This window comes from Chinchilla lanigera, unplaced genomic scaffold (genome assembly GCF_000276665.1).
Source record: "Chinchilla lanigera isolate Chin_1 unplaced genomic scaffold, ChiLan1.0 scaffold00036, whole genome shotgun sequence".
In the NCBI taxonomy this organism is placed as follows: domain Eukaryota; kingdom Metazoa; phylum Chordata; class Mammalia; order Rodentia; family Chinchillidae; genus Chinchilla; species Chinchilla lanigera.
In genome coordinates, this window is record NW_004955437.1 from 2479700 (window position 1) to 2504609 (window position 24910).

At 59.6% G+C, this 24910-nt stretch overlaps 3 protein-coding genes across 12 annotated transcripts in view; 1 reads left to right on the forward strand and 2 right to left on the reverse strand.

Moving 5' to 3' along the window:
* Window positions 1-7110, forward strand: part of Hmga1 (high mobility group AT-hook 1) — an 8396-nt gene extending 1286 nt beyond the window's left edge. The window contains exons 1-5 of one of the 3 annotated variants that reach the window (XM_013517085.1): window positions 1-18; window positions 2146-2326; window positions 4528-4611; window positions 5016-5066; window positions 5931-7110. In XM_013517085.1, coding sequence (XP_013372539.1) covers window positions 2183-2326; window positions 4528-4611; window positions 5016-5066; window positions 5931-5984 — 333 coding nt within the window. In that variant the 5' untranslated portion in view covers window positions 1-18; window positions 2146-2182 and the 3' untranslated portion in view covers window positions 5985-7110. The other 2 variants (XM_013517084.1, XM_013517086.1) reach the window with 2 other exon arrangements.
* A 108-nt stretch (window positions 7111-7218) lies between these two features.
* LOC102015344 (chromosome unknown open reading frame, human C6orf1) lies at window positions 7219-9304 on the reverse strand. 8 transcript variants are annotated; one of them, XM_013517081.1, is made up of 5 exons: window positions 9197-9304; window positions 8077-8198; window positions 7852-7877; window positions 7591-7743; window positions 7219-7509 (listed from the first exon to the last, which is right to left on the reverse strand). In XM_013517081.1, exons 2-5 carry the CDS (start codon window positions 8125-8127, stop codon window positions 7386-7388), a joined length of 354 nt encoding a protein of 117 aa, XP_013372535.1. In that variant the 5' UTR covers window positions 8128-8198; window positions 9197-9304; the 3' UTR covers window positions 7219-7385. The 8 variants fall into 8 exon arrangements, with proteins under 8 accessions (XP_013372535.1, XP_005389576.1, XP_013372531.1 ...); XM_005389519.2 differs by having other exon boundaries at window positions 7591-7696; window positions 8017-8198; XM_013517077.1 differs by having other exon boundaries at window positions 8017-8198.
* An 8716-nt stretch (window positions 9305-18020) lies between these two features.
* Window positions 18021-24910, reverse strand: part of Nudt3 (nudix (nucleoside diphosphate linked moiety X)-type motif 3) — an 86561-nt gene continuing 79671 nt past the window's right edge. Inside the window, exon 5 of the mRNA XM_005389524.2 lies at window positions 18021-24908. Within this exon, the coding sequence (XP_005389581.1) occupies window positions 24730-24908 (179 nt within the window). The 3' untranslated portion in view covers window positions 18021-24729. The remainder of the gene's footprint in view (window positions 24909-24910) is intronic.

The window sequence follows — 24910 nt, forward strand, 5'->3', positions numbered from 1 at the left end:
TCCGAGCCGGCCCTGCCGGTGAGCGGCGCGGGTTCGCGGGCTCCGGGGCGCCCGCTGCCCGCCGCGCCAACTTGCTGTGTGACCTTGGGCCCCGCCGCGGGCTTCTCTGGGCCGCTTCTCTTTTTAAATAATGGGGCCGTGCGCGTCTTTGCTCTCCTGAGGTCATTCCTGCGGAGTTGCGTCTCGCCGAGGGCCCCGCCGTGCGCGCGGCGTGGGGAGGCGGGCTGAGGCCTACCGGGCTCCCTCCGGCCGCAGGGCGTGGGGTCGGGCCCGGAGCGGCCCCTCGCGGGCCGGGCCTCGCTGATAGCCAGAAACAGGTGGGAGGGCCGGCGTCTCCGGCCTGCGCCCCGGCCGGGCCTCGGCCCTCCGCTCCGATCCGTGGGGGCCTGGCTGGGGGTGGGGCTGTGCATTAAAGGGTCCCCAACAGCACGGGGTGGGAGGAGGCAGCAGATGGCACCAGCGCTCCCCGCGAACCCGCCAGCGCCCGGGTACCCGGCCCGCTCCGGGACTCGGGACTGGCGGGCGACCGGAGCCCCCAGTGAGCCGCCTGCGGCGGGCTTTCCGTGAGGTCAGCGCTCATCTAGCTGATTAATTTTGATGTTTAGTTCGAGGGGGGACCTGTGGTGTAGTAGAAGAGTCTAATCACTGCCTGTAATTACAGAGCAGACCAAGCCACTAATGACGGAGCAGGACAAATCAGCAACCACCCTGCTTAAAAGGGTCTCCGGGGCCGAAATATTACCAAATAGGATAATTACCGAGATCCCGCCGTCCGGAGGGTCTCTGGGGGCTGTGAGCCCTCCCAAAAATCACAAGTTTCCAAAAATTTTCCTGCCATTGAGTTAAAATTAGGAATTGCCTCAATCAGCCAAGAGGAAGTTATCTTCCTAGCCCTTATTTTGGGGAGAGTAAAGATTTCTTTCCATGTATGTTTTATATATATTGTCTAGCTCGACCCTTAACGCTGTGGGGAGAGGCCTGGGGTGGGTAGGGCGGGTGCTGTGTGGTCCCCCGGTGTTAAAGACAGGTGGTGTTTCCGGGGTGGGAATGCTGTGCCCCTACTAACCTAGGACGTGAGTCACGGGGGCCGCTAGAGAAGTGTGGCACTTTAGGCCTGCCAGGTCCCCCCTGCTCGAAACTTGGGGACACAGGTTGAGGACGAGGATTGGATGCAGAAATGAAGGCCCCTCAGTGTCTTTTTTTTTTTTTTTCTTGTGAGAGTCTTCTGCGTTCCAGACTAGCCTCAAATCTCTGGAAATACTCCTGCCTCAGCTTCTGAGCACTTGTTTCACAAGCATGTGCCACCCGCTTATCTGCCTTGGTGCTTTTAAGTCTCTAGCAGAGTTTCCCAAGTGGAGGCTGTAGGCCTCTTTGCGACACTGAAACCGAGCCGTCCTTAGGAAAGTGCTAGAAAAGAATCACTTTGCCAGAGCCCAGGAGCCACTGGGCCTGAGGAAGGGGCTGTTTCAGCATCCTTGCTCCTCCCGCCAGCAGTCATCTTAGGAGGTCCCCCCTGATGTGGGCCCACCAGCAAAGAGGACTCCCAGCCCCTTCCCTTCCCCTGCAGGTTCAGCCCTCTTCCTCTTACCCTCAGAGTTGTCCCATCTGGGTCCAGGATTTGCCCCAGGGAAGAGTGCAGGTGGGCCCAAGCCAGACACTGTGCGCCCCCCCCCCCATCTGGTGCCTGGCTCTACTATGCCAGGCATGCAGTGTAATCAGCTCGGGGGCTGCAGAGCCTGTGGTCCCTTGTCCTTGCCAGGCTCCCTGGCATGGTCTTTGCAGGAAACAGCAGCTGGCTCGGGGTGGAACCCCAGCTTTGCCCACACCTTTGCCCCAGGGCAGCCGCACCCCCCACGCCAGGTCTGGGCTGGCTGTGCTCTCTACACCACTCCTGGGCCCTGTGGGGGTGGCCTTGGGCAGGACAACAAAGAGCCCTTCTGCTCAGAAGATAAGGAACTGATTAGGGCCAACTGCCAGGCTGGCCCCACCCTGTGGCAGCACAGGGGGCGCCAGCCAGAGTCTCGAACTGGCTCCTGGTGTCCTGGCAGGGCCAGGCCCAGGCCCCTGGGTCCGGGCAGCAGCTGCAGGGCGCCTTGGGGCGAGGGGCGTGGTGTGGCCGGTGCTGACGCTGCCTCTCCTCTGCAGCATCCCAGTGGCGCTCCACCTGCCCTAGAGAAGGAAGATGAGCGAGTCGAGCTCGAAGTCCAGCCAGCCCCTGGCTTCCAAGCAGGAGAAGGACGGCACTGAGAAGCGAGGCCGGGGCAGGCCACGCAAGCAGCCCCCAGTGAGTCCGGTGAGTCCCGGGACGGCGCTGGTAGGGAGCCAGGTGGGTGTCCAAGCCTTGCCTCGGTTTCCTTTTTGGGCTCGGGAGGTGCTGGCCAACTGAGGAGGTGTGGACACGTGGTCAGGGACAGTTAGTGTTGCGCGTGTGGTCTCCTCATGCCCTGTGTGCCCAAAACCGTTCTGTACCTCAGCCCAAGCCTCCAGACCCCAGGAGAGTGGGGGCCGAGGAACTGCAGGTAGGGACTTCGGCCAGGCCAGGAGCAGCTCTGGGGTGTGCCTGTGGGAAGCCACCACCTACCCCTCCATTTCCCAGGTGCTAAGAACCCCTGGTTTCTTTATTTGCAGTATTAGGGACTGAACTCAGTGCTCTGAAAGAGCTACATCTCCAGCCCCCTTGGTTGTTGTTTTGTGTGTGTGTTTTTGTGGGGGGTTTTTCATTTTTGTTTGTCCTTTTGAGACAGGGTTTCACTATGCAATTCAGGCTGTTCTTGAACTTGCAAAGATCCTCCTGCCTCAGCCTCCCCAAGTGCTGAGATTACAGGATTATAGGCGTGTGTCCCTGCTCAGTTCATGTGTGTGTTTTTTGTTTTTGGTAAAGGGAATCGAACTCGGGACCATGTGCTTGCCCGGCAGGCGCTGTGCCACTGAGCTGTTTTCTGGGGCCTATTTTGTGTTTTTGAGACATGGTCTCACTATGTAGTTCAGGCCAGCTTTGAACTCACTATGTAGCCCAGGCTGGCCTCAATGATCCTCCTACCTCAGCCACCATGCCTGGCCCCACCCCTACTTTAAAAATTAATTCTAAGCTCTGAAACAAGGTCTCACTAAGTCTCCCTGACTGCCTCAATTTATGCCTGGCTATGAGATTGTTTATCTTTCGATGTTTTGAGGCAAGGTCTCACTGTGTAGTGCAGACTTGTCTTAAACTTGCTTATGTACCCAGGCCAGCCTCAAACTCACGGTGATCCTCCTGCCATAGCTCCCAAGTGTTGAGTAAAGAAGAACTAAACATTGGAAAAGCTGGGCAGGATGTGACACACCTGCATTCCTAGCACTGATAGGCTGAGGCAGGAGGATCACAAGTTCAAGCCCCCAGACTGGGTGACTTAGTCTCAAAATAAATAGAAGGGGATGGGGTTATAACTCAGTAAAAAAAGCGCCCTGTGTTCCAGAAAGAAAGCAATGTGTGTACATATGTGTATGTTTATTTCTAGTTTTTCAGTGGTGCTAGGGGTAGAACCCAGGGCTTTATTCTAGGCAGGTGCTCTACTGTTAAGCAACCTCCCCAGCCACAGGTAGATAGGTAGATTTATATTTAGTACCTTTAATCATAAGATTCACTGCACGTAGCTCTTTGTCAGTCGCTGTGAAAGGTTCTCTGTACTACCCCGGCATCATGGTGCACGTCTGTATTCCCGGCACTTGGGAAGCTGATCCAAGAGGATCACAGAGTTCAAGGTCAGCCTGGGCTACACAGTGAGGCTCTAGAAAACAAAAACAAAGTTTCTGCAGACTTGCTGTGCATCTTCTGGACTTTGTCATCTCAGGCTGCTGGCGAGTTCCCAGGCCAGGGCTTCGGGGGCCTGAGGTGGGCTTTGCCCTGGCTCTTTCAGTGGATTTGGTGGCAGTGACTCCGTGGGTCCTGGAATGGGTTCAGGCAGCCAGCTGGAATCTTTAGGAAGCTGGTGCTGGGTGGGGGCGCATTCGGCTTCGCCCTTCGTGCGTGCTAGGGGCTGCTCTCAGCCTGGCTTCTGAGCATTGGCAGTGGCCTTCTATTCTGTCTGGGGCTTGAGAAGATTTCAGGAGCAGGGTCAGTGGGATCGCTGGGGTCTGGGCAGAATCCCTCTTCCTGGAGGGGACCAGGCTTGCAGCTGAAGGCGGGGTCCCCAAAGTCTCTCCAGCGTGTGTCTGAGGGTGGGTAACAGCGAGCCCATTGCTGGACACCGGATGTACGCTGATGGTCCCCCCTCCCCGGTACCGGGAATCGAACTCACGACCTTGTGCTTGCCAGGCAGGCACTGTCTTTGAGCTAAACCCCCAGCCCCACGATGGGGTTTTTGTGTCATTAAAAACCAAGGCTCCAGCATTGAGTGTGGAAGGGGACCATGGACAGGGACCTAAGTGTCTGTCTGCCACCTTGCCCTTCTCCCATGTCCTGATGTGTTGCCACTTTGCTACCCTGGGAAAGCGGGGTGGGGGCTTTGCGGCCGCGGGCTAAATCCCTGACTGCCTCTGTCCCTGCAGAAGGAGCCCAGTGAAGTGCCAACACCCAAGAGACCTCGGGGCCGACCAAAGGGGAGCAAAAACAAGGGTGCTGCCAAGATCCGGGTGAGGCTTGAAGCGGGCCCTGTCCTTCCCCCACGGCCACTGCCCTGGCCGGTCCCCGTCCTTGGCGAGGCAGAGGCCCGGCTTGCAGCACCATGAGGGGCCTGGCCTCTGCCACCTCTGGGTTGGGTGTCACCTTCATCCTAGTCCTTGAAAGGGGAGGGCCAGACTCCAGTGGCATCAGCCTTCAGAAAAGTTGTTTTGTTTTTTATTTTAAGATGCGACTCACATCCTCTGAGTCACAGTGGAGGGGCTGGGGGCCCTATGTATACTGGGGTGGGGGGTGAATGTGGCCGGCCAGTCATCCGCAGCTGGGCCCAGGTGGCCACCTATCCCTGCCAGGTGCTGCTGCCGAGTGAGCCCTGCCCAGCATCTTTAACTTAGGAATGTTTTCTTTGACCCTCTAGAAAACCACCACGGCTCCTGGGAGGAAACCACGGGGCAGACCCAAAAAACTGGTAGGTGCCGCAGCCTGCCTACCTGGGGCCGGCCCGAGGGGCTGTGCTCCTGAGTCTGCAGGCACAGGGGTGCGCTCTGCACATCGCCGGCCAGGAGGGGAAGGGCAGCCAGGGGACCCGGACACCAGGCGAGGGCCCTGCCCTGCCTGTCCAGGGGGACGCAGCGTGAGGGGAGATGTTGGAAGGCGGCCCGGAGAGGTGACCAGAAGCCAGAGGGAAGGGCGAGGTTTGTCCATTCCAGAGTCCCCTAGGAAAGAGGAGGAAACAGCAGAGGAGCCCAGTCTGGAGGGGCACCCTCCTTAGTCCACCCGGCCCACCCGGCCTTCCCTGCCCTCCGTGCCTGGGCAGGGGGCGCCCCCTTCTGAGGCGCACGAGTGAGTAACAGGAAGCGAGCTGTTTTGGAGTTTGTGCCTGGCACGGGGGCTGTGGTGACCCTGCATTCCCGCCCCGTGAGTGAGCCCAGTGGCACACACTTCCCCTTCCTCCCCGCCCTAGAGCGGGGTCAGCCTCGGGCCGCCCAGCGACCCAGCACCTGCCCTGGTAGCCACAGGCATCTGGTGGTGCCCAGGTGACAGGGCTCCCTGGGTGCCAGTCCCCTGGGTGCAGCCCCCGTGCTGCCCTCCTGCCCCTGGAGGGCTCTGGGCCAGTGCCTGGCTCTTGGCTGTGTGAGAGCAGCGCGTGTGTGGTTTTTTTCCTTCCTTTAAATTGTTCATTTTTATGAATGAAACGCGGCCATGGAGGTTGCTGAGTCACCCACACACTCAGCCCTGACTCATCTCCCTTCTGGAGAGCGGGGGAGTGCGGGGAGGGGGCGACCTGGGTGGAGGAGGGGCCCAGAGCTCTGTCCACTCTGCCTACCCGCAGGAGAAGGAGGAAGAGGAGGGCATCTCGCAGGAGTCTTCGGAGGAGGAGCAGTGACCGCGCCGCGCCGCCTGCCCCTCCCCGGAGGAGCAGCTTCCTTCTGGGACTGGACAGCTTGGCTCTGCTCCCGCCCCGCCCCGCCCCAGGCCTGTTGTCACCCCCGCCCCTCCCCACACTACACAGCACACCAGCCGCGCGGGCCCTGTGGCCGGAGCAGCGCCTTCGGGCTCGTCCCCAGCAGCCCCTGCCCACGCACACGCGCCCTCCAGGACAAGGCTAACCCCACTTAGCCGCTCCCCGCGTCCCTGCACCCACCTGCCTGGGGTCACTGCTCTCTGGGCCCTCGAGTTCCTCCCTGCTCCCTCTGGCTCTCCCTCTAGGGGCCTGGGAGGGCTCCCCTGGCCTTAAGGGGCCCCGGCCCCGCCTCGCTCTGACACGCCCACCTCACTGCTGCAGCAGCCATCAGGCCAGTGGGGGCTCGGCCCGCCAAATGCCCCAGCCAGTCTCAGCGGCAGGGCTCGCCCACCTGTTCCTCCCCCAGCCTTCCTAGTCCACCCCAGGTTGGACGCCCCCCTGGGGTACAGGAAGGAGCAAGAGCCGGAGGCCCCGCCCTCCATGCCACAGGCAAGATGAGAGCAGCTGGCACCCACCTGCTCAGGTGAGGCCCAGGTCCCCTGTGGCAGCCGCCCGAGGCCAGGCTTGCGTCCACCCTCCTGCTTCCACCGCGGCTGCTGGCCCGCGGGGCGCTGGTACCCGAGCTGCCCGCCCTTCTGCTCCCCACCCCCAGGGTTCTGGTTCCATCCTTTCCTCTGTTCACAAACTACCTCTGGACAGTTGTGTTGGTTTTTGTTCAACGTTTCACTCTTAGACATTTGTCGTTGCTGCTGCCATCAGCGCCAGACGTTCATCCTCATTGCCTCCCGTTCTGCCCTGTTCCCTCCCCAAGACGGGGGCTGGGGCGCCCAGGCTGGGTGCAGAGCACCCCAGTCCCAGGGAAGGTGGGGCGTTGCCCCTAGGATGCTGCCACAGAGTGAGGAGGGGCCATGTCGACCATGGAAGGGTGTAGGGGCCACCAGCTCCCCCTGTTCTGTTGGGGAGGGTGGCCATTATTTGTCCCAGCCTGGGGCTCCCCCTCTGGTTTCCTATTTGCAGTTACTTGAATAAAAAAATATCCTTTTCTGGACTGGTGTCTTGCGCTGTGCGCCCCACCAGCTGGGGTGGGGGCTCGGTGGGGCAGGGGCTCTGCCCGTCTATCCATCCCTGTAGTCAGCTTAAACTCCTCTTAGAGAAGTTAGCCACATCCCTAGCCACAAACCCGTTTTATTTACAAAATATTATATATACTGGATATCATACATCTGTCCCCACACGAGGGAAACAGCTGACCACCCTCCCGGAGGTGGCTCCTGGGCTGTTGAGAAGCAGGCGGACTGGGCCCCTACCCCAGAAGGAAGGCCATCAGTGCAGGGGGAGGGGGCAGGTGGCAGGGCCCTTGCTCTGGAGGTCTGGGCCCAGGTCACGTCTTGACGTCCAGCAAGGGCATCCGCTTGTGTTGGTAACCACTCTGCCAGCTGTGCACCACCTGTGGGGAGGCCGAGCCAAAGCTGGGGGCGGCAGCGCCCCACTGGGGGACTCCGCCCGTCCACCTGGTGCCCACACCCACCTTGGGATCTCCCACGTCGGACAGGAGCTCCTGCTCCGCCTCGTGCAGCTCCTCAGCCGGGTCGTAGCTGTACATGGGGAGCAGGTGATGGCGCAGCCTGTCCACCCTGGGGAACAGGTGGGGACACTAAGTGGCTCCTCCCTGGGACACAGGCTGGGCAAGAAAAAGTGCGGGCCTAAAGGGGCGTCCCATTTACAAGGGGAACTCAGTTCCTCCCAGCAGGGGAGAAGGTCACAGCAGGTGAGGGACAGGGACACTCACCGCTTTTTCTTCTGGACATACATTACCTGGAACAGAGACTGCACTGTGGAGGCCGCCTCGGGCGAGGGAACCCCACACCCTTCCCAGGACAGCTGGAGGCTGACACACCAGCAGGCTGCCCAGCCCCTGCCACGGCCAAGCTGGGGTGTACGGGGGTCTGCTTACCACAGCCACCACCACCCCCGCCAGGGTGATGAGGAAGAAGGGCCCCAACACATAGCCCACCATGGAGTCGCTGTCAGCCCGGGGGGCGCTGGGCACCGTGGTGTTACTCATCACGCCGGCAGCCGAAGGCCCGGGAGGTCAGCATGGGCAGCGGGGCCTCGGGAGGGGCCTCCACCGGCTCCCTGCAAGGGAGGACGGAGGTTAGGGCTGCACCTGCAGCGACACCCAGGCTCGGGATCCCTCCCCGGAGCTGGAGATCCGTGAGAATCGTCCCGGGTCAAACTGGGGGAGGCACCTTCCAGTGCCCGTGCTGGTGCCAGTCTCCAAGGGCTGGGCACATCCTGGGTGAAAGGGGCACCAGAGGGCCCAGATCCAGGGCCTGCTTCCTGGCCAGCTCCTGCCCTAAATCAAGGTGGGCGCCCACACCGATGCTGGCCGAGCGCCCGCAAGGCTCGGCTACCAGGAGCAGGTTCAGCGCAGCTCCCGCCCGAGCCTCCGGTCCAGGGGCGCAAACTGGCAAGCACAAGAGGGTCCTGAAGCCCAGGGCGAGGCGGGCATCGCAAGGGCCGCCTCGGTCCTGCTCGGGTCCCCGCCCCACACTCAGGCTGTGGGCCCCGTGCCTGGGCTCTGCGTCCTCCTCGCTCCCGGTGTCGCCACCGGCAGCCTGCAGCCCCCGACCCCAATCAGTCTCCTGTGCCAGTGTGGACGCGATGGGGAGGGATGTGCCTTCCAGATGATGTCACCTCGCTCTGGTCCCCACCCGGGGCTCCGCCCAGGTCCTGCCTGGCTGGTCTGGGCCGACAGGCAGAGGTGGACAGGGTCAGCCTCAGCGACAGAAGCGGAGATCACCCTGGGGCAGCTGCACGGTCCTGCCTGGCTCTCCAGCAGGGCCAAGGTACGAGCTACCGTAAGCCCCGTGTCCGTGGCAGCTCACCGGCTCCGGCCGGCCCGTGCCCGGTGGCAGCTCACCGGCCAGGCGGAGGGCCGAGGGAGGGCATCGCGCCGCTCCGAGGACGTTGGCTGGCCAGCGGCGGGCGGCAGGCGGTTCCCACGGCGCGGGAGGCTCAGCCGAGGCGGGGACGTTGGGGCTGCCCCGCGCCTGGGCATCCTGGGGCCCCAGCACCCCCAGGCGTGGGCCGCGCCGGCGCTCTGCAGCCCATCCAACCCGGCCATGCCTTACCTCCCGCCGCGGTAGCCGGGGACAGCAACGCCCTGGGTTGGCTCCCGGGCCCGGAAGAGCCGCGGGCGCGTGATCAAAGGACCCCGGCGGTGGGCGGGGGCCCGTCCCGGGCGCAGCCAATCCGGCGGCAAAAGGCGTACGGCCCCACCCTTCGGGAGCGACCAATCGCGAGGCGGGGTGGACGGGACGGGGCGGGGCCGGTCGCGCCTGCAGTGCCAACACGCGGCGGCAGGGGGCAGTCGAGGGCTGCGTAGCGGGCGGGGCTGTGCTGCGCACGGTTTCCCGGCGTGCCTCGGGCGGACCCGGGGCCGTCCCGCGCTGGGGTCAAAAGTGGGGCCTGGTCCCTCCTCGCTGGGTTCGACGCCTTACACTCCAGCGGTTTTTAAATCTTTGGTGCTGGAGCTCAAGCGCAGGGCACCCTACCTCTGACTTTGATTTTGATTGTTTGTTTTTGTCCTTTTGAGACAGAATCTCACTATGTAGTTCAAGCTGGCCTTGAGCTTACTTTGTAGCCCAGGCTGGTCTCGAACTCACAAAGATCCTCCTTCCTCAGCCTCCTGAGTGCTGGGATTACAGGCGTGCGCCACCACGCCCGGCTCTGACTTTGATTTTGAGACAGGGTCTCTGAGCTGCGCGGGCTGGCGTTGTGATCGCAACCTCTGACCTCGGCCTCCTCCGTGGTGGGCATCGCGTGCGCCCGCTGGCCAGCCTGGGGCTGGCCTGGGAGGCTTTGTCCACGGCCTGGGCCTCCTCGGTCTCCGTCTGTGACAGGAGAGTGGCCTGGCCGGCGCCGTGCCTCGGTCTTGCGTGCCTCCTGCTCGCCTCCTTCCGGTTTAGGGGACACGGGCGGGGCTGGGGTGAAAGCCCTGTGGGTCCCGGACAGCTTGGTGACCCTGGGCAAAGCTCTGGAAAATGGCCCACGCATTAAAACGGCCCACGCTGGACAGCGAGAGGCCTGGTGGGGAGTGCCGGGGGCCGTGCTGGCGAGGCATCATTTTACATCGGGAGAAACGAGGCGAAGCGTTTCTTACGACTGCAGAGAACCTGCACTCGCCTTCCACACGCGGAGTTTGTCCGTGTCTGTGTGGGTGTTGTCCCGAGCGCCGTCTCGCCACTAAAATCACAGATGATCAGGGAAATGCCAGGCTGGGATGGAGGCCGCCTAAGAAGCACGGTGGTGGCACCTGAACCAGCCCAGCCCCCGGCTCAGCGAGAGGAGGTCGGGGCGGCCCTGTTGCCCTGCTCAAGCCCCAGGGCTCCGCCTTGGCAGCCGGGAGGGGCGGGGAGCCCAGTCCACCCGCGCCCCTAAGTGAGGCCCGGGGGTGAGGCCTGCCAGGCAGGGCGAGGGACCTGGCAGGAGCACAACAGATCGTCATGTTAGAGAACAACCAGCTCAGAAAGACAAGTGGCTCAGGGATACTAGTCTGCGGGATTTAAGAAAGATACTTCGAGAGCAGAAGGGAGAGCGTTAGGGGCCTGGAGGGCATAAACGCCTGTGATCCCAGCACTGATGGGAGGCTGAAGCAGGAGGATCTCAAATTGGAGTCTCACCTAGGCAACCTGTGAGAACCTGTCTCAAAATTTAAAAAATGAAAAATAAAAAGGGCTGGGGATGTAGTGCAGCTGTAGAGAGCTTTGGAGTTCATCTCCAGTATGAAGGAAAAATGAGAGAGATCGTGATGTTATGAATTCATCGAGGTGAAAAGGTGTCCAGTATACTCTGTTAATTGAACAATAGGTTACAAAACAGTACACAGAGCCCATTTTTATTTTCAAAAAATGCATTTATGTACGAGATGTCAAGAAATCTCTAGAATGGTGTTCATTTAACTATTCTAATCAGTCTCAAGGAGTGAGATACTGTACGTTTTCCCATTTGCTTGAACTTCTGATATGAATTTGGGTTTTTTTTGGCAGTATTGGGGATTGAATTCAAGGACATCAAACTGAGCTACGTGGGGCAGGCATAGTGGCACAAGCCTGTAACTCCAGCACGTGGGAGGCTGAGGCAGGAGGATCACTGTGAGTTCTTGAGCCCAGCCTGGGCTGTATTTCTTTTTTTTTTGTTTTTGTTTTTGTTTTTTTCCGGTACCAGGAATCGAACTCACGACCTTGCGCTTGCCAGGCCAGCGCTGTGCCACTGAGCTAAACCCCCAGCCCCTGGGCTGTATTTATTATGGGGTTTAGCCAGCGAGGCGCAAGGACATGAGGAAGCACAGTCATCACTGTACGGAGACTCTATCTTGATGTATATTTACTGCAGAGAGAACCCGCTTCTGGTTTTCAACCTTTAATGAGAAAAAAAAAAAAAACAAACAAAAAACCACAGTATGAAGCTCAGCACAAAAAAAAAATGTCCTTTATGTGTACAAGAATGCTTGTGGTAGTAGTATTCTCTCTCTCCCTCTCTCTCTGCTCTGAGGATTGAACCTAAAGTCATTGTACCTCTGCGCTATATCCCAGCTCTTTATTTTTTTGAGACAAGCTCTTCCCAAGTTGCCTAGGCTGGCCTCGAACTTGCCATCCTCCTGCCTCAGCCCCCTGAGTAGATGGGATTACAGGTATGTACAACAGCATCTGACAACTGTTTTTTTGTGTGTGTTTTTTGAGACAGGGTCTCACTCTGTACCCCCGGCTGGCCTTGAATTCATTATGAAGCACAGGCTGACCTTAAATTTGCAGCAGTCCTCCTGCCTCAGCCTCTCCAGTGCTAGGATTACAAGTGTGTACCATCACGCCCAGCTGCATCTGATTTTTTTTTTGGCGGGGGGGTGGGGTTGGTTTTTTGAGATAGGGTCTCACTATGTAGTTTAGGTTGGTTTTAAACTCATTGTGTAGCCCACACTGGCCTTGAATTTTCAGTGGTCCTCCTGCTTCGGCCTCCCAAGTGCTAAGATTACAGGTATGCACCACCACATCTGGCTGCATATGATAGTTTATAAAATTTAGTTTTGTTTTGCTTTTGGTGTTGGAGATTGAACTCAGGGCCTTATGCATGCTAAGCAAGTGCTCTACCACTGAGCTAAACCTCCAGCCCTTTTTTATTTTACTGTGAGACGGAATATGGCCCCAATTTGAAATTCTCCTGTCTCAGCCTCCCAAATACCTTGGATTACATAGACGTGTGCCACTGTGCCCAGTTCCTACTTGTTTTGTTTGGTTTGGTTTTTTTCCGGTACCGGGAACCGAACTCACGACCTTGCGCTTGCCAGGCAGGTGCTTTTGCCGCTGAGCTAAATCCCCAGCCCCTACTTGTTTTGGATTACAGTTCTCTAAAGTATGCTACTTACCATTTAGTTCTGCTGACAGCAACTTTGGACCCTTTGACCAACACCTCATCCCTACTCTAGACTCAGAGCCTCAGAGGAGAGGGCCACCGACCATCTGGTGCCCTGCTGGGGACACAGCAGTTGTCACCTCACCAGGGCAGAGCTGTCCCCGCCCCTGGCTCTTCTCCCTCAGGACCCTAGGGCCCATGAAGCTGTGTCCGAAGGGGAGGCCCAGGGCCAGGTGACGCTGGGACTTTCTTCCCACCGAAGAAAGTGGCCGGGGCACATGCTCTGCACCATCCAGGGTGCACCCAGGGCCAGGGCGGGGCTCTTGCTCCTTCAGAAGGTGCCTTGAGATGGGTGTGCGAGGGTCACCCTGCCCCACCTGGGGAGGAGGACCCCGACATCTTCCCAGGGGGATGCTGGGCTCGTGAACTGTGCAAAGCCTGGTGGTGAGGGAGGTGCCAGAGGACAACTGAAAGTTTTAGGACACAGGAGTCTTGCTAGGTGAGCAGAGGCCAACTCACTAAAGGTATTGGGCACTAATCAGAGGAGGTGAAAGAAAAGGGCTGGGAGTGTTGTCAGGGAAACCAGGGGGCGGGGCCAATGTGGGCTGGGGCGGCTCTGGAGGCTGAGGGGAGCCGACCAGACCCTGGCGCAGAGCTCTGGGCAGCCCTGGCTCTCACACAGGAGGGACAGGAGTGGATGGTGCAAGAGGGAGTGGGGTTCTGAGGAAGACAACGTGGGGGACGTGGAGTCAGTCATGGCAGAGCGCGAGTCGGAACCTGGCCCTGCCTGCAGTGTGTCCAAAGTAAGACAGCTATTTATTTTTATTTTTTGGGGAGCAGGAATCGAACTCAGGACTTTGTGCTTGCCAGGCAGGCTGAGTAGATGGGATTACAGGTATGTACAACGGCATCTGACAACTGTTTTTTTGTGTGTGTTTTTTGAGACAGAGAATATATCCCTGGCCCCCCAAGACAGCTTTTTTTTTTTTTTTTTTTTTTTTAAAAAAAGAAGTGCAGCTAGGTGTGGTGGCGCACACCTATAATCCCAGGACTGTGGGGAGGCTGAGGCAGGAGGGTTGCAAGTTCAAAACTAGTCTGGGCAATTGAGACCCTGTTATGGTTTGTGTCTGTGTGTCCCCCCAAAGCCTCCTGCGGCCATGGGGCCGGCTTTTAGAGTTTGATTGATTATGGGTGTGAGAGCTACACCCGCCCTGGGGTGGATAGTTTGCATATGTAAGGGAGAGAAAGAGGGTGCTTCTGGCCATTTCCTCCCCATTTCCTCCCTTGTGTGTGTGCTTGTTGCTTTGCTGTGTTCTGCCGCCATGAGCTGTAGCTCTCTGCCATGTGCCACTCTGCCTTTAATCTGCCAAGTACGGACTGAAACCTCCACAAACTGTAAGCGAAATAAACCTTTCCTTCCTTCATTTTGGGTGTCAAGTATTTTGTCCCAGCAATGAGAAAAAAGTAACCAAGACAGACCCTGTCTCAAAATTTTAAAAAAAGAAAAATATGAAGCAGGAACGAGGTGGGGATGTAGCTCAGTTTGAAGACTCACTGTGAATTCCCAGCACCACCAAAAATAAAAAATTGCACATCAATAAAGACAGAGCAGCCACTGTTATAGCATAACCAGCTGTCTATACTTTCCATGTGAGGCTTTTTTTTTTTTTTTGTCTTTTTAAGACAGGGTCTTGATATGCAGCTCAGGCTGGCCTTGAGCTCACTTTGTAGCCCAGACTGGTCTCGAACTCGCAAGGATCCTCCTGCCTCAGCCTCCTGAGTGCTGGGATTACAGGCGTGCACCACCACGCCCAGCTCCACTTGAGGCTTTAAACTGCAGAACTGCTAGAAAGTCCCTTTTGACTGTGCTTATTTCCAGAACTGTAAAACGGAGGGCTGGAACTGGATGTAGTGGCACACACCTGTAATCCCAGCACTCTGGGAGGCTGAGGCAGGAGCATCACAAGCTTGAGCTCAGCCTGGGCAACTCAGTGAAACTCTAAAAAAAAACCTTCCCAGGTTGTGCTCAAACTTGCAATCCCCCTGCCTCAGCCTTCCAGAGTGCAGGGGTTCCAGGCCTGCACCCCCATGCCTGGCTCTTTCTCCTTTGCTTCCTGGCCACAAGGTGGGCAGTTCTGCCCCGCCAAGTTCTTCTGCCAAGATTGCAGCCTGGACACAGGGCGGAAATGACAGAGGTGAGGGACCCCGCCCTGCGGCTCCCCCAGGGACCAGACGCAGCCCTAGGCTCCACCCCCACCCTGTCCCGTTGTCTCTGCTGGCCCCGGCCACACTCCAGTCCGCAGTGACAACACTGCCAAGCAGGGGACAGTGGGCCTTACGTCTGACCTCGTGTTATCTTGGGCATTTTTAATTTCTATTTTCTTCTTGAAGTTTTTATGTCTTAACATCCCGGCGTGGTGGTGCACACTTATAATCCAAACACTCAGGAGGCTGAGGCAGGAGGAGTGCTGAGAGCTTGAGGCCAGCTGGGGTACACAGCAAGACCCTGTCACACACGAAACCCAAAAGCAAAAGGTTTTACAGCTCATTCTTCACACTTTTGAATTTATTTCCCTGGGGCAGGGGGCGTGAGGTGGGGATCCACCTTACGCTTCACTTGTACAGCTGGCTGAAAAGCACACCCCTCCCCGCAGCAGCAGCTCTGTCCCTGGGCCCTGCTCCCTCTGGCACCCCGTTTATCACCACCTCGCCTCCGCGCGGTGCTGCCTGAGCCCCCGCGTCAGGAAGGCGAGGCTTGCGGTGCTGGACAAAGGGCTTTCTCAGGGGCGTCGCCTGTATCCCCGCGTTACTGTCCACATCTCTGGAGCTTTACTGTAGCTCTGCTCGGTTTTTGTTTGGTTTTTACTAAGGATTGAACCCAGGGCCTCCCAGCCTGCTGGGATGACAGGTGTGTGCCGCCACACTGGCTCTTCTGCGGTTATTATGTTTTTGAGCCAGAGTCTCGCTCTGCAGCCCCCGCTGGCCTCAAACTCAAGGCGATCCTTCTGCCTCAGGCCCCTGAGTGCTGGGGTGACAGGCGAGCGCCACCACGCACGGCTGTGACTTTCAGGGTCAAGTCTGCCTTGTTCTTGGAAGCAGCGGGGCCCCTGAGCCTCCGTTTGCCTTCCCATGCCCGCAGGTGGCAGAGCTCAAGGACCAAGGGCAGAGCCGTGAGCACGTGCTGGACCGTGACACCCGCGCGGTGGTGTCAGCTTCCAGGTGCAGGGCTGACGCCATCCCGGCGTTTTAAAGCCTCTGCTGGCTCCCACGCGTCCGGAGCGAAGTCCACGCATCCCCGGCTTACCTCCCCCTCCCGCCAGCCAAGCCCTCGGGACCCCACCTGTGATGCCCCCTTCTTTGGGGAGGAGCCAGTCCCCCCGGGGCTTTTCTGACTGTGTTCTTTTCTCCCTGCACTGTAACTGTGTGGGTGCGCCATGGCTTTATTTGTATTGCTTCATGAACCTGGCACAGCTGTTGGCATCTCCCCAGCGGCTTGCCACCCTCCGGGGACACACCCCAACTTTGGTGACAGACTTTTCTGCAGCTCTGGGGATGGGATCCAGGGGTGCTTTGTTGTTTTGAGAGAAGGTCTCACTATGTTGCCAGGCTAGCCTCAAATTTACAACCCTCCCGCCTCAGCCTCCCGGAGAGCTGAGATTACAGGCATGTGCCGCCATGTCCAGCCCTCTGCTCCCTTTAACACTCAGCAGCCGGGGATGTTGACACGTCAGAGGCCACAGAACTTGTCAGCAGCTGGGCTGAGACCTGCGCCCTGGCCCAGCGGCAACGCCCAAGCCAGCTGTCACGGCAGGGAGGCTTTGCCCGCTCTGTCCCGCCCCCTCAGCATCCCTCGCTCCCATGCCAGCCCCGTACCCCCTCCCAGCACTCCCCAACATCACCCACTCCTGCCCTGCCCCCCGCGGCTGCTTCTCCCGGGCTGTCGCTGCCCCCATCTCGCACCATCTGTCAGCCAGCAGGCGCCTCTGAGGACTGGGCGTCCTGGGCTTAGCACATCACTGGCATTCAGGACACAAGCGACACGGCCTCCCGGCTCTTTTCAGGCGCTGCGATGCTAGCTGGGTGTCACAAGACCGAGGAGAGGAAATGCACTGTTCACGCCTGCCTGCCTGGAACCAGAAATCACCCACAGCTGCGGCTCTGCCGCCAGGCCTTGGGTCAGGAGCCAGCCCGCCCGGGGCACGAGCTGGGCCACCGCCCAGCGTGCCAACAATGGGGGCCCAGGTGCCGTGGCCGTCCCCGCCATGTCTGGAGGTGCCCTGGTGTCCCTCGTGCTGACTTCCTGCCACCAGGCCCACGGGGTCAGGGGTCTCTTTGGGTTTCTCTAGCCCCAAGCCCTGGAGGCTGCGGAAACCCCACACGCTTTGCACCGCACACTCCGTAAAATTAAGAATGACCAAGCAGTAAGTTTGATCAGTGGGGAGTTTTCGGAATACCCAGGCCCGATCTGAGGTGGCCAGTGGTGGTTTCCAGAGTGTCACTTTCATCAGCGCCTACGCGTGCATGGTCTAATCACGCACCGGCTCTGTGCAGAGAACCCTTGGTAGATGAAGGGTGAACCTCCCGAGCAGGACGGGAGCCTGCAGCTCAGAGTTTGAGGAGGAGCTGGGCCTGGCGGAGCCCGCCTGTACTCCCAGCACTGTGGACAGCTGAGCAAGAGGATCGCCCAGTCTGAGCCCAGCTTAGGTGTTTTAGTGGGCCTCGATCTCAAAACAACAACAAAGGTCTGGGCAACAGCTCAGTGGGAAGGCCCTGGGTTCCACTCCCAAACAGACCCATCCCACACGAGAGTCCAGCGCTAAGGGAGGCGCCCTGGCGTCTGAGGAAGCCTGTCCCTGGTGGACTGCAGCCAGCAGGACGTTACCGCTGGGTACCCACTTTCCACCTGCCTGTGGCCAGCGGCCGGCCAGCGCAGTGCTGGCTCACTCCCTCGGACGCCGGTCACCACACAAACCACGGGCTCCAGGACGCACACCCAAGGCCTGCAGGCTCTGTGCTCGGTGCTCGTCCTGCAGCAGCCTTCCTCCACTGCCGCAGCAGGTCTCCGCTGCTCCTGAGGGGCGCAGCCTCACTGAGGCCGGGGTCCACCCTGGCTTCTGGTGGGCGCCCCCAGCTCCCCTGCACCTTCAGGAGACAGGCTGACATCACAGGACCACCTGCCTGACAGCGGGCCCAACACACAGGATCCTCGGGGGCCCGGTCTGCGGGTTCTGCAGACTCCAGTACCATCGCACCCCTTCTCACTGTGCCTGAGGACGCTCTTCTCCCCGTCCCGGCCCGGGAGGTGGGACCCGGCTCACAGGGCCGCTTCTCGCCCGCTGCCTGTGTCCCTGCAGTCCCCGCCCCGCACAGCTCCACACACCGCAGAGCACCTCCTCCCGATGCTCCTCTTCCTGGACGCACCCCCTCTCCTCCCGCCCGGGCCTCTAAGCGACCCCCTGGGAACATGGCAGAGGAACGCGGTGACCTCAGAAGACAGGAAGGGCTCCCAGGAAACCCTGGAAAGAAGAGACCAGACACTCACAGGGCTGTGTGTGAAATACTGCATTTTATTGGTTGGCACAAGATTACAACCTCAGCTCCAAGCCTTCCCTCCCCCAGCGCACAGGAAGGAGACCGAGGGCGCACAGGAGGGTCGGCAGGCGCGCAGGCTTTCGCGGTCGCTCTACAGAAAGGCGTGGGGTGTGGGGTGCGAGTTCTGGGGGAGTCCAGGCTCTCTGGTCTGCAGGGGAGGCCGCCTGTCCCCTCCGCTGGCACCACACAGAGTGACGTGTCGGGAAGGAAGGCGAAGGGCAAGGCGGGGAGGCGGCAGGGCATCTGTGGGCACCTGCCTCGCCAGGCCTGGGGCCAGGGCCGTGCCCTTCCTCCCAGCACGGGCTGCTCCCGCGGGAAGGAGGTGTGAAGGCAGCCGCGAGTTCCCACCTTGGGAAAGGGAAGCAGGGAGGCTCGCTTTCCTTCCGCCCTCTCCGGGCCAAATTCCACTGCTGGCAGTGACAGGAGTGCCGCAGCAGTCTCCCCAGGGGCACCGTGCAGACGCCAGGGCAGAGGCCCGCCCGCGTGGGGAGGGAAGCCTGACTTTCCGCACACCGCCAGGCCAGGCTTTGAGAACCCAACAACAAACGAGACAGGAAAACATAAAGGAAAAGCAGACCGCGACCCCACGGGCTGGTAGCTCCGGACTCCTGCAGCACAGACCCCACTCCGGTCCCCACCCTAAGTGCAGGGCTCAAGACACTCCTGTCCCCATCCTAAGGGCAGGGCTCAAGGGCCGGCACGCGCCTCCTTCCCTGTCAGTGCCACTCGGGGCTCCCTCCGGGCCCTCTTCAAAGGATGCCCCATCCCGCCCCTTTCAACATTAAGGAACGCCCGCGGCGCCTCCATCTCAATTCCAGACGTGACCGGACTTGGCCACCGATGCCTCTGCTGAGCTGCCTGCACCGTGGAAGGAGGGACGGAAGTCTTGTGTCTTGGCAACAGCTAAGCGCAGCACATCCTGCCCGCCCTGTCAAGGCGACGGCCTCCCTGGAGGCAGAAGCCCCGTCCGCCCGGTCCTCAAGAGGGGACAAGCGAGTCTAGTTCATTCTTTAGCACTGCGGTCTTGGGGACCACGGACAACCCTGTGGGCGCCACCAGGGGACGAGCAGAGGGAGGTGACCGGGGAGGACAGCCCTCCCCCAGCCCAAGGCTGCCCGCCCTGCACCAGCAGAGTGCAAGGCAGGTCCTAAACAAAGGCTTTGCGGCCCCCCGGGCACAGGGCTGCCCGTGATGCGACTGAGCGGCCGGCAGGCCCTGAGCCTTCCCATTCCAGCTCCCCACAGCCCGAGCAGCCTCACTTCCGCAGCTAAGCAGAGGCCCACGGGCTGCCGCTGTTCTGACGGACGCACTCGCTCAGCCCCCTTCTCGTGGGAGGCGGTCTGCAGGCCTTCCGACCAGGGCGCAGCAGAACAGGCCTGGCGTATACGGAGCTGTGCCCGTGCCGCTTTCGTGACACGCGGCCCGCATCCTCTTCTAACCAGGAGGCTCTGTGTGGCCCGGGCTCCTCACGCGTCTGTCCCGGAGCAACGCGCCTGCATGTGCTCACACAGATGTGAAAGGCCGAGCGCTCAGAGGCGAAGCGAAATGCTGCGGCAAGCTAGCAAGCCGGAGGCGCGGAGGGCTCGGCCGCGCGCGAACATTCTGGGCGAAACCCCCTCGGCCACAGCACGAAGGTTTCCAGCTGCAAGCTAGGGTTGGGGTGTCTGCTGTTCCCCTGACTTCAGCACATCCCCGAAGGTTGCACGCTGTGGGCTCCCCCAGAAAGACCTCAGGTCCCCGCGACACTGAGCACCCTGCAAGCCCGCCAGGCCTGAACTTCAGACCTGCTACCTGGCGGCCCTTGTGTCCTGCCCCTTCCTGGGTCCCGGGAACCAGTCTGGGCCTTCCCCAGTACAAGTCATGTGTGTTACACCGAGGGACCAAAACTAGACACGCTTTGGGTGGTTTATTAGTAACACACTTTCCGTGACGAAGGGCGCTAAGTTAGAGATTAGAGCTCAGCGCTGGAAAGCTTCCTCTCAGGGGACGAGAGGTGGCCAAAGAGGCCCAGGGCAGGACTGCTTCCGGTGGGATTCACAGTCCACTCACGGGGAAGCCACGGCCCGGGGACCCGCCTGCCGCAGCAGAGGGCCAGTCTGGGCCCAGCACTGGCCCAGAGGCACCGTGCTTGCTTCCCAAGGGCTGCAAAGCTCTTTCCAAATCCCTGAGTGGGCTATTACTCAAGCCTGGCTCCCAGGACAGAGAGCAGCTCGGCAGCAATGCTAGCCCGGAACGGGCATCTTCCGCCTCAGGGTGGCTGGCTCTCCGCGCTTGGCCTCGGGGAGCGGAGTGGAGGGGCGAGCAGGGCGGCACGGTGACAGACCTGGTGAGAGGACAACGCTGTCTTTTCTGGTGTTGCCCGGCAGGAAGCCAAGTAACTTTTGGGGATCAAAACTGGGAACGTACACCCAAGAAAACATGGAGTGACTGAACAACTGGCCGCTTGGAGATGGACGCAGAGGTCTCTCCCTCTTCTAGAAACTGACCCTCCCTGTCCAGCCACAGCGTCTGCTCGGCTCCAGAGCCCCTGGCCCGCCGTGCTCCGAGCCCATGTGGCTCTCCCCTCCCCGGCGATGGCTCCCAAGGGCGCAGTCTCACTTTCTAGACCAACTCGAGTTCTCCAAATTATCACTGTAAGTAAAGCCTGAGAAGTGACTCTGACTTCAAAAGCTTAGTGTCAGAGAGACACGAACCACGTGACTGCGGGCCTCCGCGTGCCAAAGGCACCACAAATCAGCCTGCTCTTTCACTTCCCGGTCTCTAGGGGATATGATGACTCTGAAGGTGAGCGGCACCGTTTCCCCAGATGGCCAGGTTAGGCTTCTCACATCCCCGCACGCTACCGGCTGACTACGAGTTTCGGGGCCAGTGTGAACACAGGGCCCAGTGTGCGGCTGCCCTGTCAGAAGCAGGAGTCAGACTGCTGGCTTTTATGGGGGTCTGCCTGCAGCCCAGTGTACGGACCACCGCTAGCTTTCAAGGACTGCAATCAGTGGTCCCCAACTCACTATTTTTACCTCAAAGTCTCCAGTGTCTCAGCGCTTTAGGCGACACCTCAGGTGACATGGACGGTGAGGCTGCCTCAGGAAGCCTACCTAGGAGTGCAGTGACCCACCCGCTACGAAGGTGGTGATGTGGCGGGGCAAGGCAGAGCCGCCGACGGGACGGGGACGGCCCTGCGGCCCCCAGGAGAAGGGCTCCCGCCAACAGGACTCCCAAGCAACGGCGGCCAACATGCATTTCTTGTAGAACAGAAAAACAATGCTACTGAAGTGACTTGTCCACGTATGTCCCCCTTCTAAACCTCATCTCAACTTGGACGGACTTGAACCCCACTTCAGAAATATGAAAATCATACTGCAGTGGCAAGTCACACTGTGGAAAAAACCCAATCACGTTGTGATTCATAAATCCTCTGTGATAAGCTCTTTCACACCAGAGCGAGGTGGCCTGGGCTGAGGGTTTTAAAGACAGGCCAAGGGGGTCCCAGCAGAGGGTTAGTGCGGCACTGGGGCAGGCGGGCCGGTGCGGAGCACAGCGGGGAACGCGCCGCGGGCGGCCGCGGGAGACGCAGCACAGGAGGAGAGGAGGAGAGCTGGGCCCTGGGAAGGGGGCAGTTCTGCACAGAACTTGGTGACCTCATTCTTCCAGGTAAGCCTAAGAGACTGCACGATGTCTTCAACACCAAAACAGCAAGTATTTCTTGGCTGTGAAGGAAGTTGCCCGTGTAGCAACACATTTATAAAACTATTGTGAACGCCCTGAGAGCAATGCCCTCTGCCCCTCCCAGGCCCAGGCAGTGGCCGGTTCCAGGGCTTCGCAGCGCAAGGCCCAGGCGGCATCCTGCAGCGCCTCCACCCTGGGACCTCACAGGAGTGAAGCCCGTGCCCCTTGGAGCCCGCCGATGGCTCAGCAGCGAGGGAGCCCTGTCCCTGCAGGTCAAGCAGCGCAGCGCTGGACTCTTGGAAAAAACAAGACGCAGCTGATTCATGAGCTGTTCCGGCCTGTTCTTCTTGCTATGAGAACTAATGCGGCTACAGAGCACCTAATATGGTTGACCCGTAGTCATCTTCCTCTCTCTCCTTTCCCGTCTGTCTCTCTCTCTCTCACACACACAGACACACATTAGGTCCTGGTCTGAAAAGATCACATGACCTCACTGGCATTTCCCCAAAGGCTGTAATTTATGAACTAGAAAAAAAAAAAATAAGAAAAACCCCTGCTGCCATCGTCCTCTGCCCAGAGCACGGCGGACTCCGCCGGAGACTCAGCAGCGCAGAGGCTGGGGCGGGCAAACTGGCTGGCGGCCAGGGCCAGGTTTTGGGCCACCCCAGGAGCCGCTTCCCCAGGCCCATGCCGGGGCGAAGTCACCGCAACTCACTGCCAGGGAGTCTCTGTACTCTGCTTTCTTGGAGAGATAAAGGGCACTGTAACCATGGGTCCAACCGCTCTATCCCAAAAGGACTCCAACCACACATCCATAAAAATGGCCAGGGCACCGCCGGTGCCAGAGCGGAAAAACCCCGCGCCGGCTCATGAGCATCGGTGCAGCAAAGGCGCTGGCTCCCACAGAGCCGGGCTGGACAAAGCCGCCTTGTGCGGCGCAGAGGGCCCAGCGCTCCCGGCTGGCCGAGCGCCTTAGCAGGGCCACTCACACCTGGGAGGTTTTCTCAGCGCAGCTCACCCTCTCCCCCCGAAGACTCCCACCACAATCACAAGAGGACTCGGCGGTGCACCACCGCACACCCAGCACACCCTCAGACCGCGGAGACACGCACAGGACGGCTGCCAGCGCCGCTCCTCTGCACCACTGACTTCTGCGAAGCACTTTCAAGCCACACCACACACAGAGAATTATTTGGAAGTTGCACGTTTTTGATTCTACACAGAAGTTAAATTTACTTTATCTCCCCTTTACTTGGACAGAACGTCAGAATGCAGCCCAAGCAGTGCGTTCACGGCAGCAGGACACGCGGACGGCGAGCCGGCCAGCACTCGGATCCCGGGGCTGCGCTCCCTCGGGGACACCGCGGGCACAGCTCTGCCTCTGGGTTTATGGTTGGGACAGAGAATGCAGAGCACAGAGCAAAACTGGAAGTTCTCCTGGTGCTGTCCCTAAAAACACTGAACACTACACGACCCAGGGCTACCAGATGCGTTTCTCTTGGAGGGAGGGAAAAGCAAAAGCTTTTTAAAGTTTGAGTACTTCTTACAATCTTTAAACAGCGCTGCGATTTTAACTTTACATCTTGGCTGTGTCTGACAGAGGAGGTGTCGCTAAGAGAAGAGCAACAACCTCCCATCCCGAGCTAGGGCTCAGCCCCCTGCCCGCCGCCCCTCCAGGCCGCCCCAATCCCTCCTGCTTCCCCACCCAACACACCCAGTCACCACGACCACGAAAGCTGCATCATCGCACCCGTGTTGCAACAAGACCTCAGCGAGCCCAAGCACGAGTGGCCCGGCGTCCATGACTGCACGGCCCCCCGGCGCTGCTCGGCATAGCCTGCGCCTTCGCAGCCTGGAGGACAGAGGTGACCGTTTCTGAGTGTGCCCCGGGCTGCAATCACAAGTGGCACAACACTGCAAGGACAGGTACAGCCGCCTCTGTCCCAGGACTTCTCCGGACCGAGCCAGGTCACCCAGCACAGCGCCGACTGCGCAGAACTACGCTCGCCAGAGACAACGGGCGAGTCCAAGCGAGGCGGCACCGGCTCTGCGTGCGCCAGGCACACGTGGTAGAGCGCTGGCCGCGAGAGGCAGGGCCGCAAGAGTAGCGTTATGGACGATTCCAACCCTGCAGGGCAGGGACAGTGTGCTGCACTCCAGTTTCTGCGGTAATCCCAAGAATCCAGTTCTGACCCCACTGTGCACATGGAAGGCAGAATTCAGTTTCCATCACTGTCTCGCTGGGTCTGGGCTGAGGCCCCTGCTCCTGGCTCGGTAATAAGGAGAAGAGGTTCTTCCTGTTTCTCTCCTGGCTTGGAGACTGCTTCCCGAGCAGGCAGTGGGTCCCGGGAGCGCGGGAGTCGCCCTGTGCAAGCACTGCCCTCACGGGGTTACATGCAGGGCACGGGACCCGGCCTGGCCGCTGGCGTCGAAAACAAATATGGAGGTTAACTAAAGGGTCTCCAGACCAGAAACACCCCGAATCAAAAATGAAAAACCCTGACGTACTGAACGGTGAGATTCTTCTAAGTCATTTATTTACATATTATATGTGCAGTATATAATGTGTAGATAAATGTCCCCTGCAGTCAAAGTGCCCAACCTACTGGACTGAACGGCACATTATAGGACAAGTTCATCTCACACTGGTATCTTTTAATAAAAAAAAGTTTTTTAAAAATCAAAGAAAATATCTGGCCGGGGCTGGGCGAGACAAACAGGGACGCTTGAGAACCGGGGGAAAGATGTCTGCCTCTCTCAGGGGGTGCAGTGTGAAAAGGGGGACAGATCATGCACGGAAGTACTTACAGACACACACCCAGCCCCCACCCGCCACGGAAAGAAGAAAAAGCCCCATCACGAACACCACACGGGAAGTCACTGCGCGCCCTGCTCTGCGCCCGCTGCCGCGCGGAGGGGGAGGAGGCGGCGGCTGGGGGCCGGGGAGAGGGCCGAGCTGCAGTCTGGGTGCCCGCTCCACGGCTCGCGGAGTCTTCAGTCATCTGATGCCCGACATGGAGCTCTGAGGAGAAACCGAGTAGGCGGTGGCCACGACCGGGGTGCCGTTGTTGGCGGAGTAGCCTTGCCGCAGCGCTTCGAAGTACGACGCCTGCACGGGTTTGTGACACTGCAGCACTTTTATGGCCTCTTCTATTTTAAACCACTCCCTTTTCCTTCCT

What these genes read in the sequence shown, in the direction of transcription:
- LOC102015344 (XM_013517077.1), bottom strand. Translation starts at nt 8,127, where the DNA reads ATGAGTAACACCACGGTGCCCAGCGCCCCCCGGGCTGACAGCGACTCC. An exon ending in TATGTCCAGAAGAAAAAGCG is followed by an intron (nt 7,744 to 7,851) that starts GTGAGTGTCCCT and finishes TTTCTTGCCCAG; the next exon opens with CCTGTGTCCCAGGGAGGAGC. An exon ending in CCGACGTGGGAGATCCCAAG is followed by an intron (nt 7,510 to 7,590) that starts GTGGGTGTGGGC and finishes GCCTCCCCACAG; the next exon opens with GTGGTGCACAGCTGGCAGAG.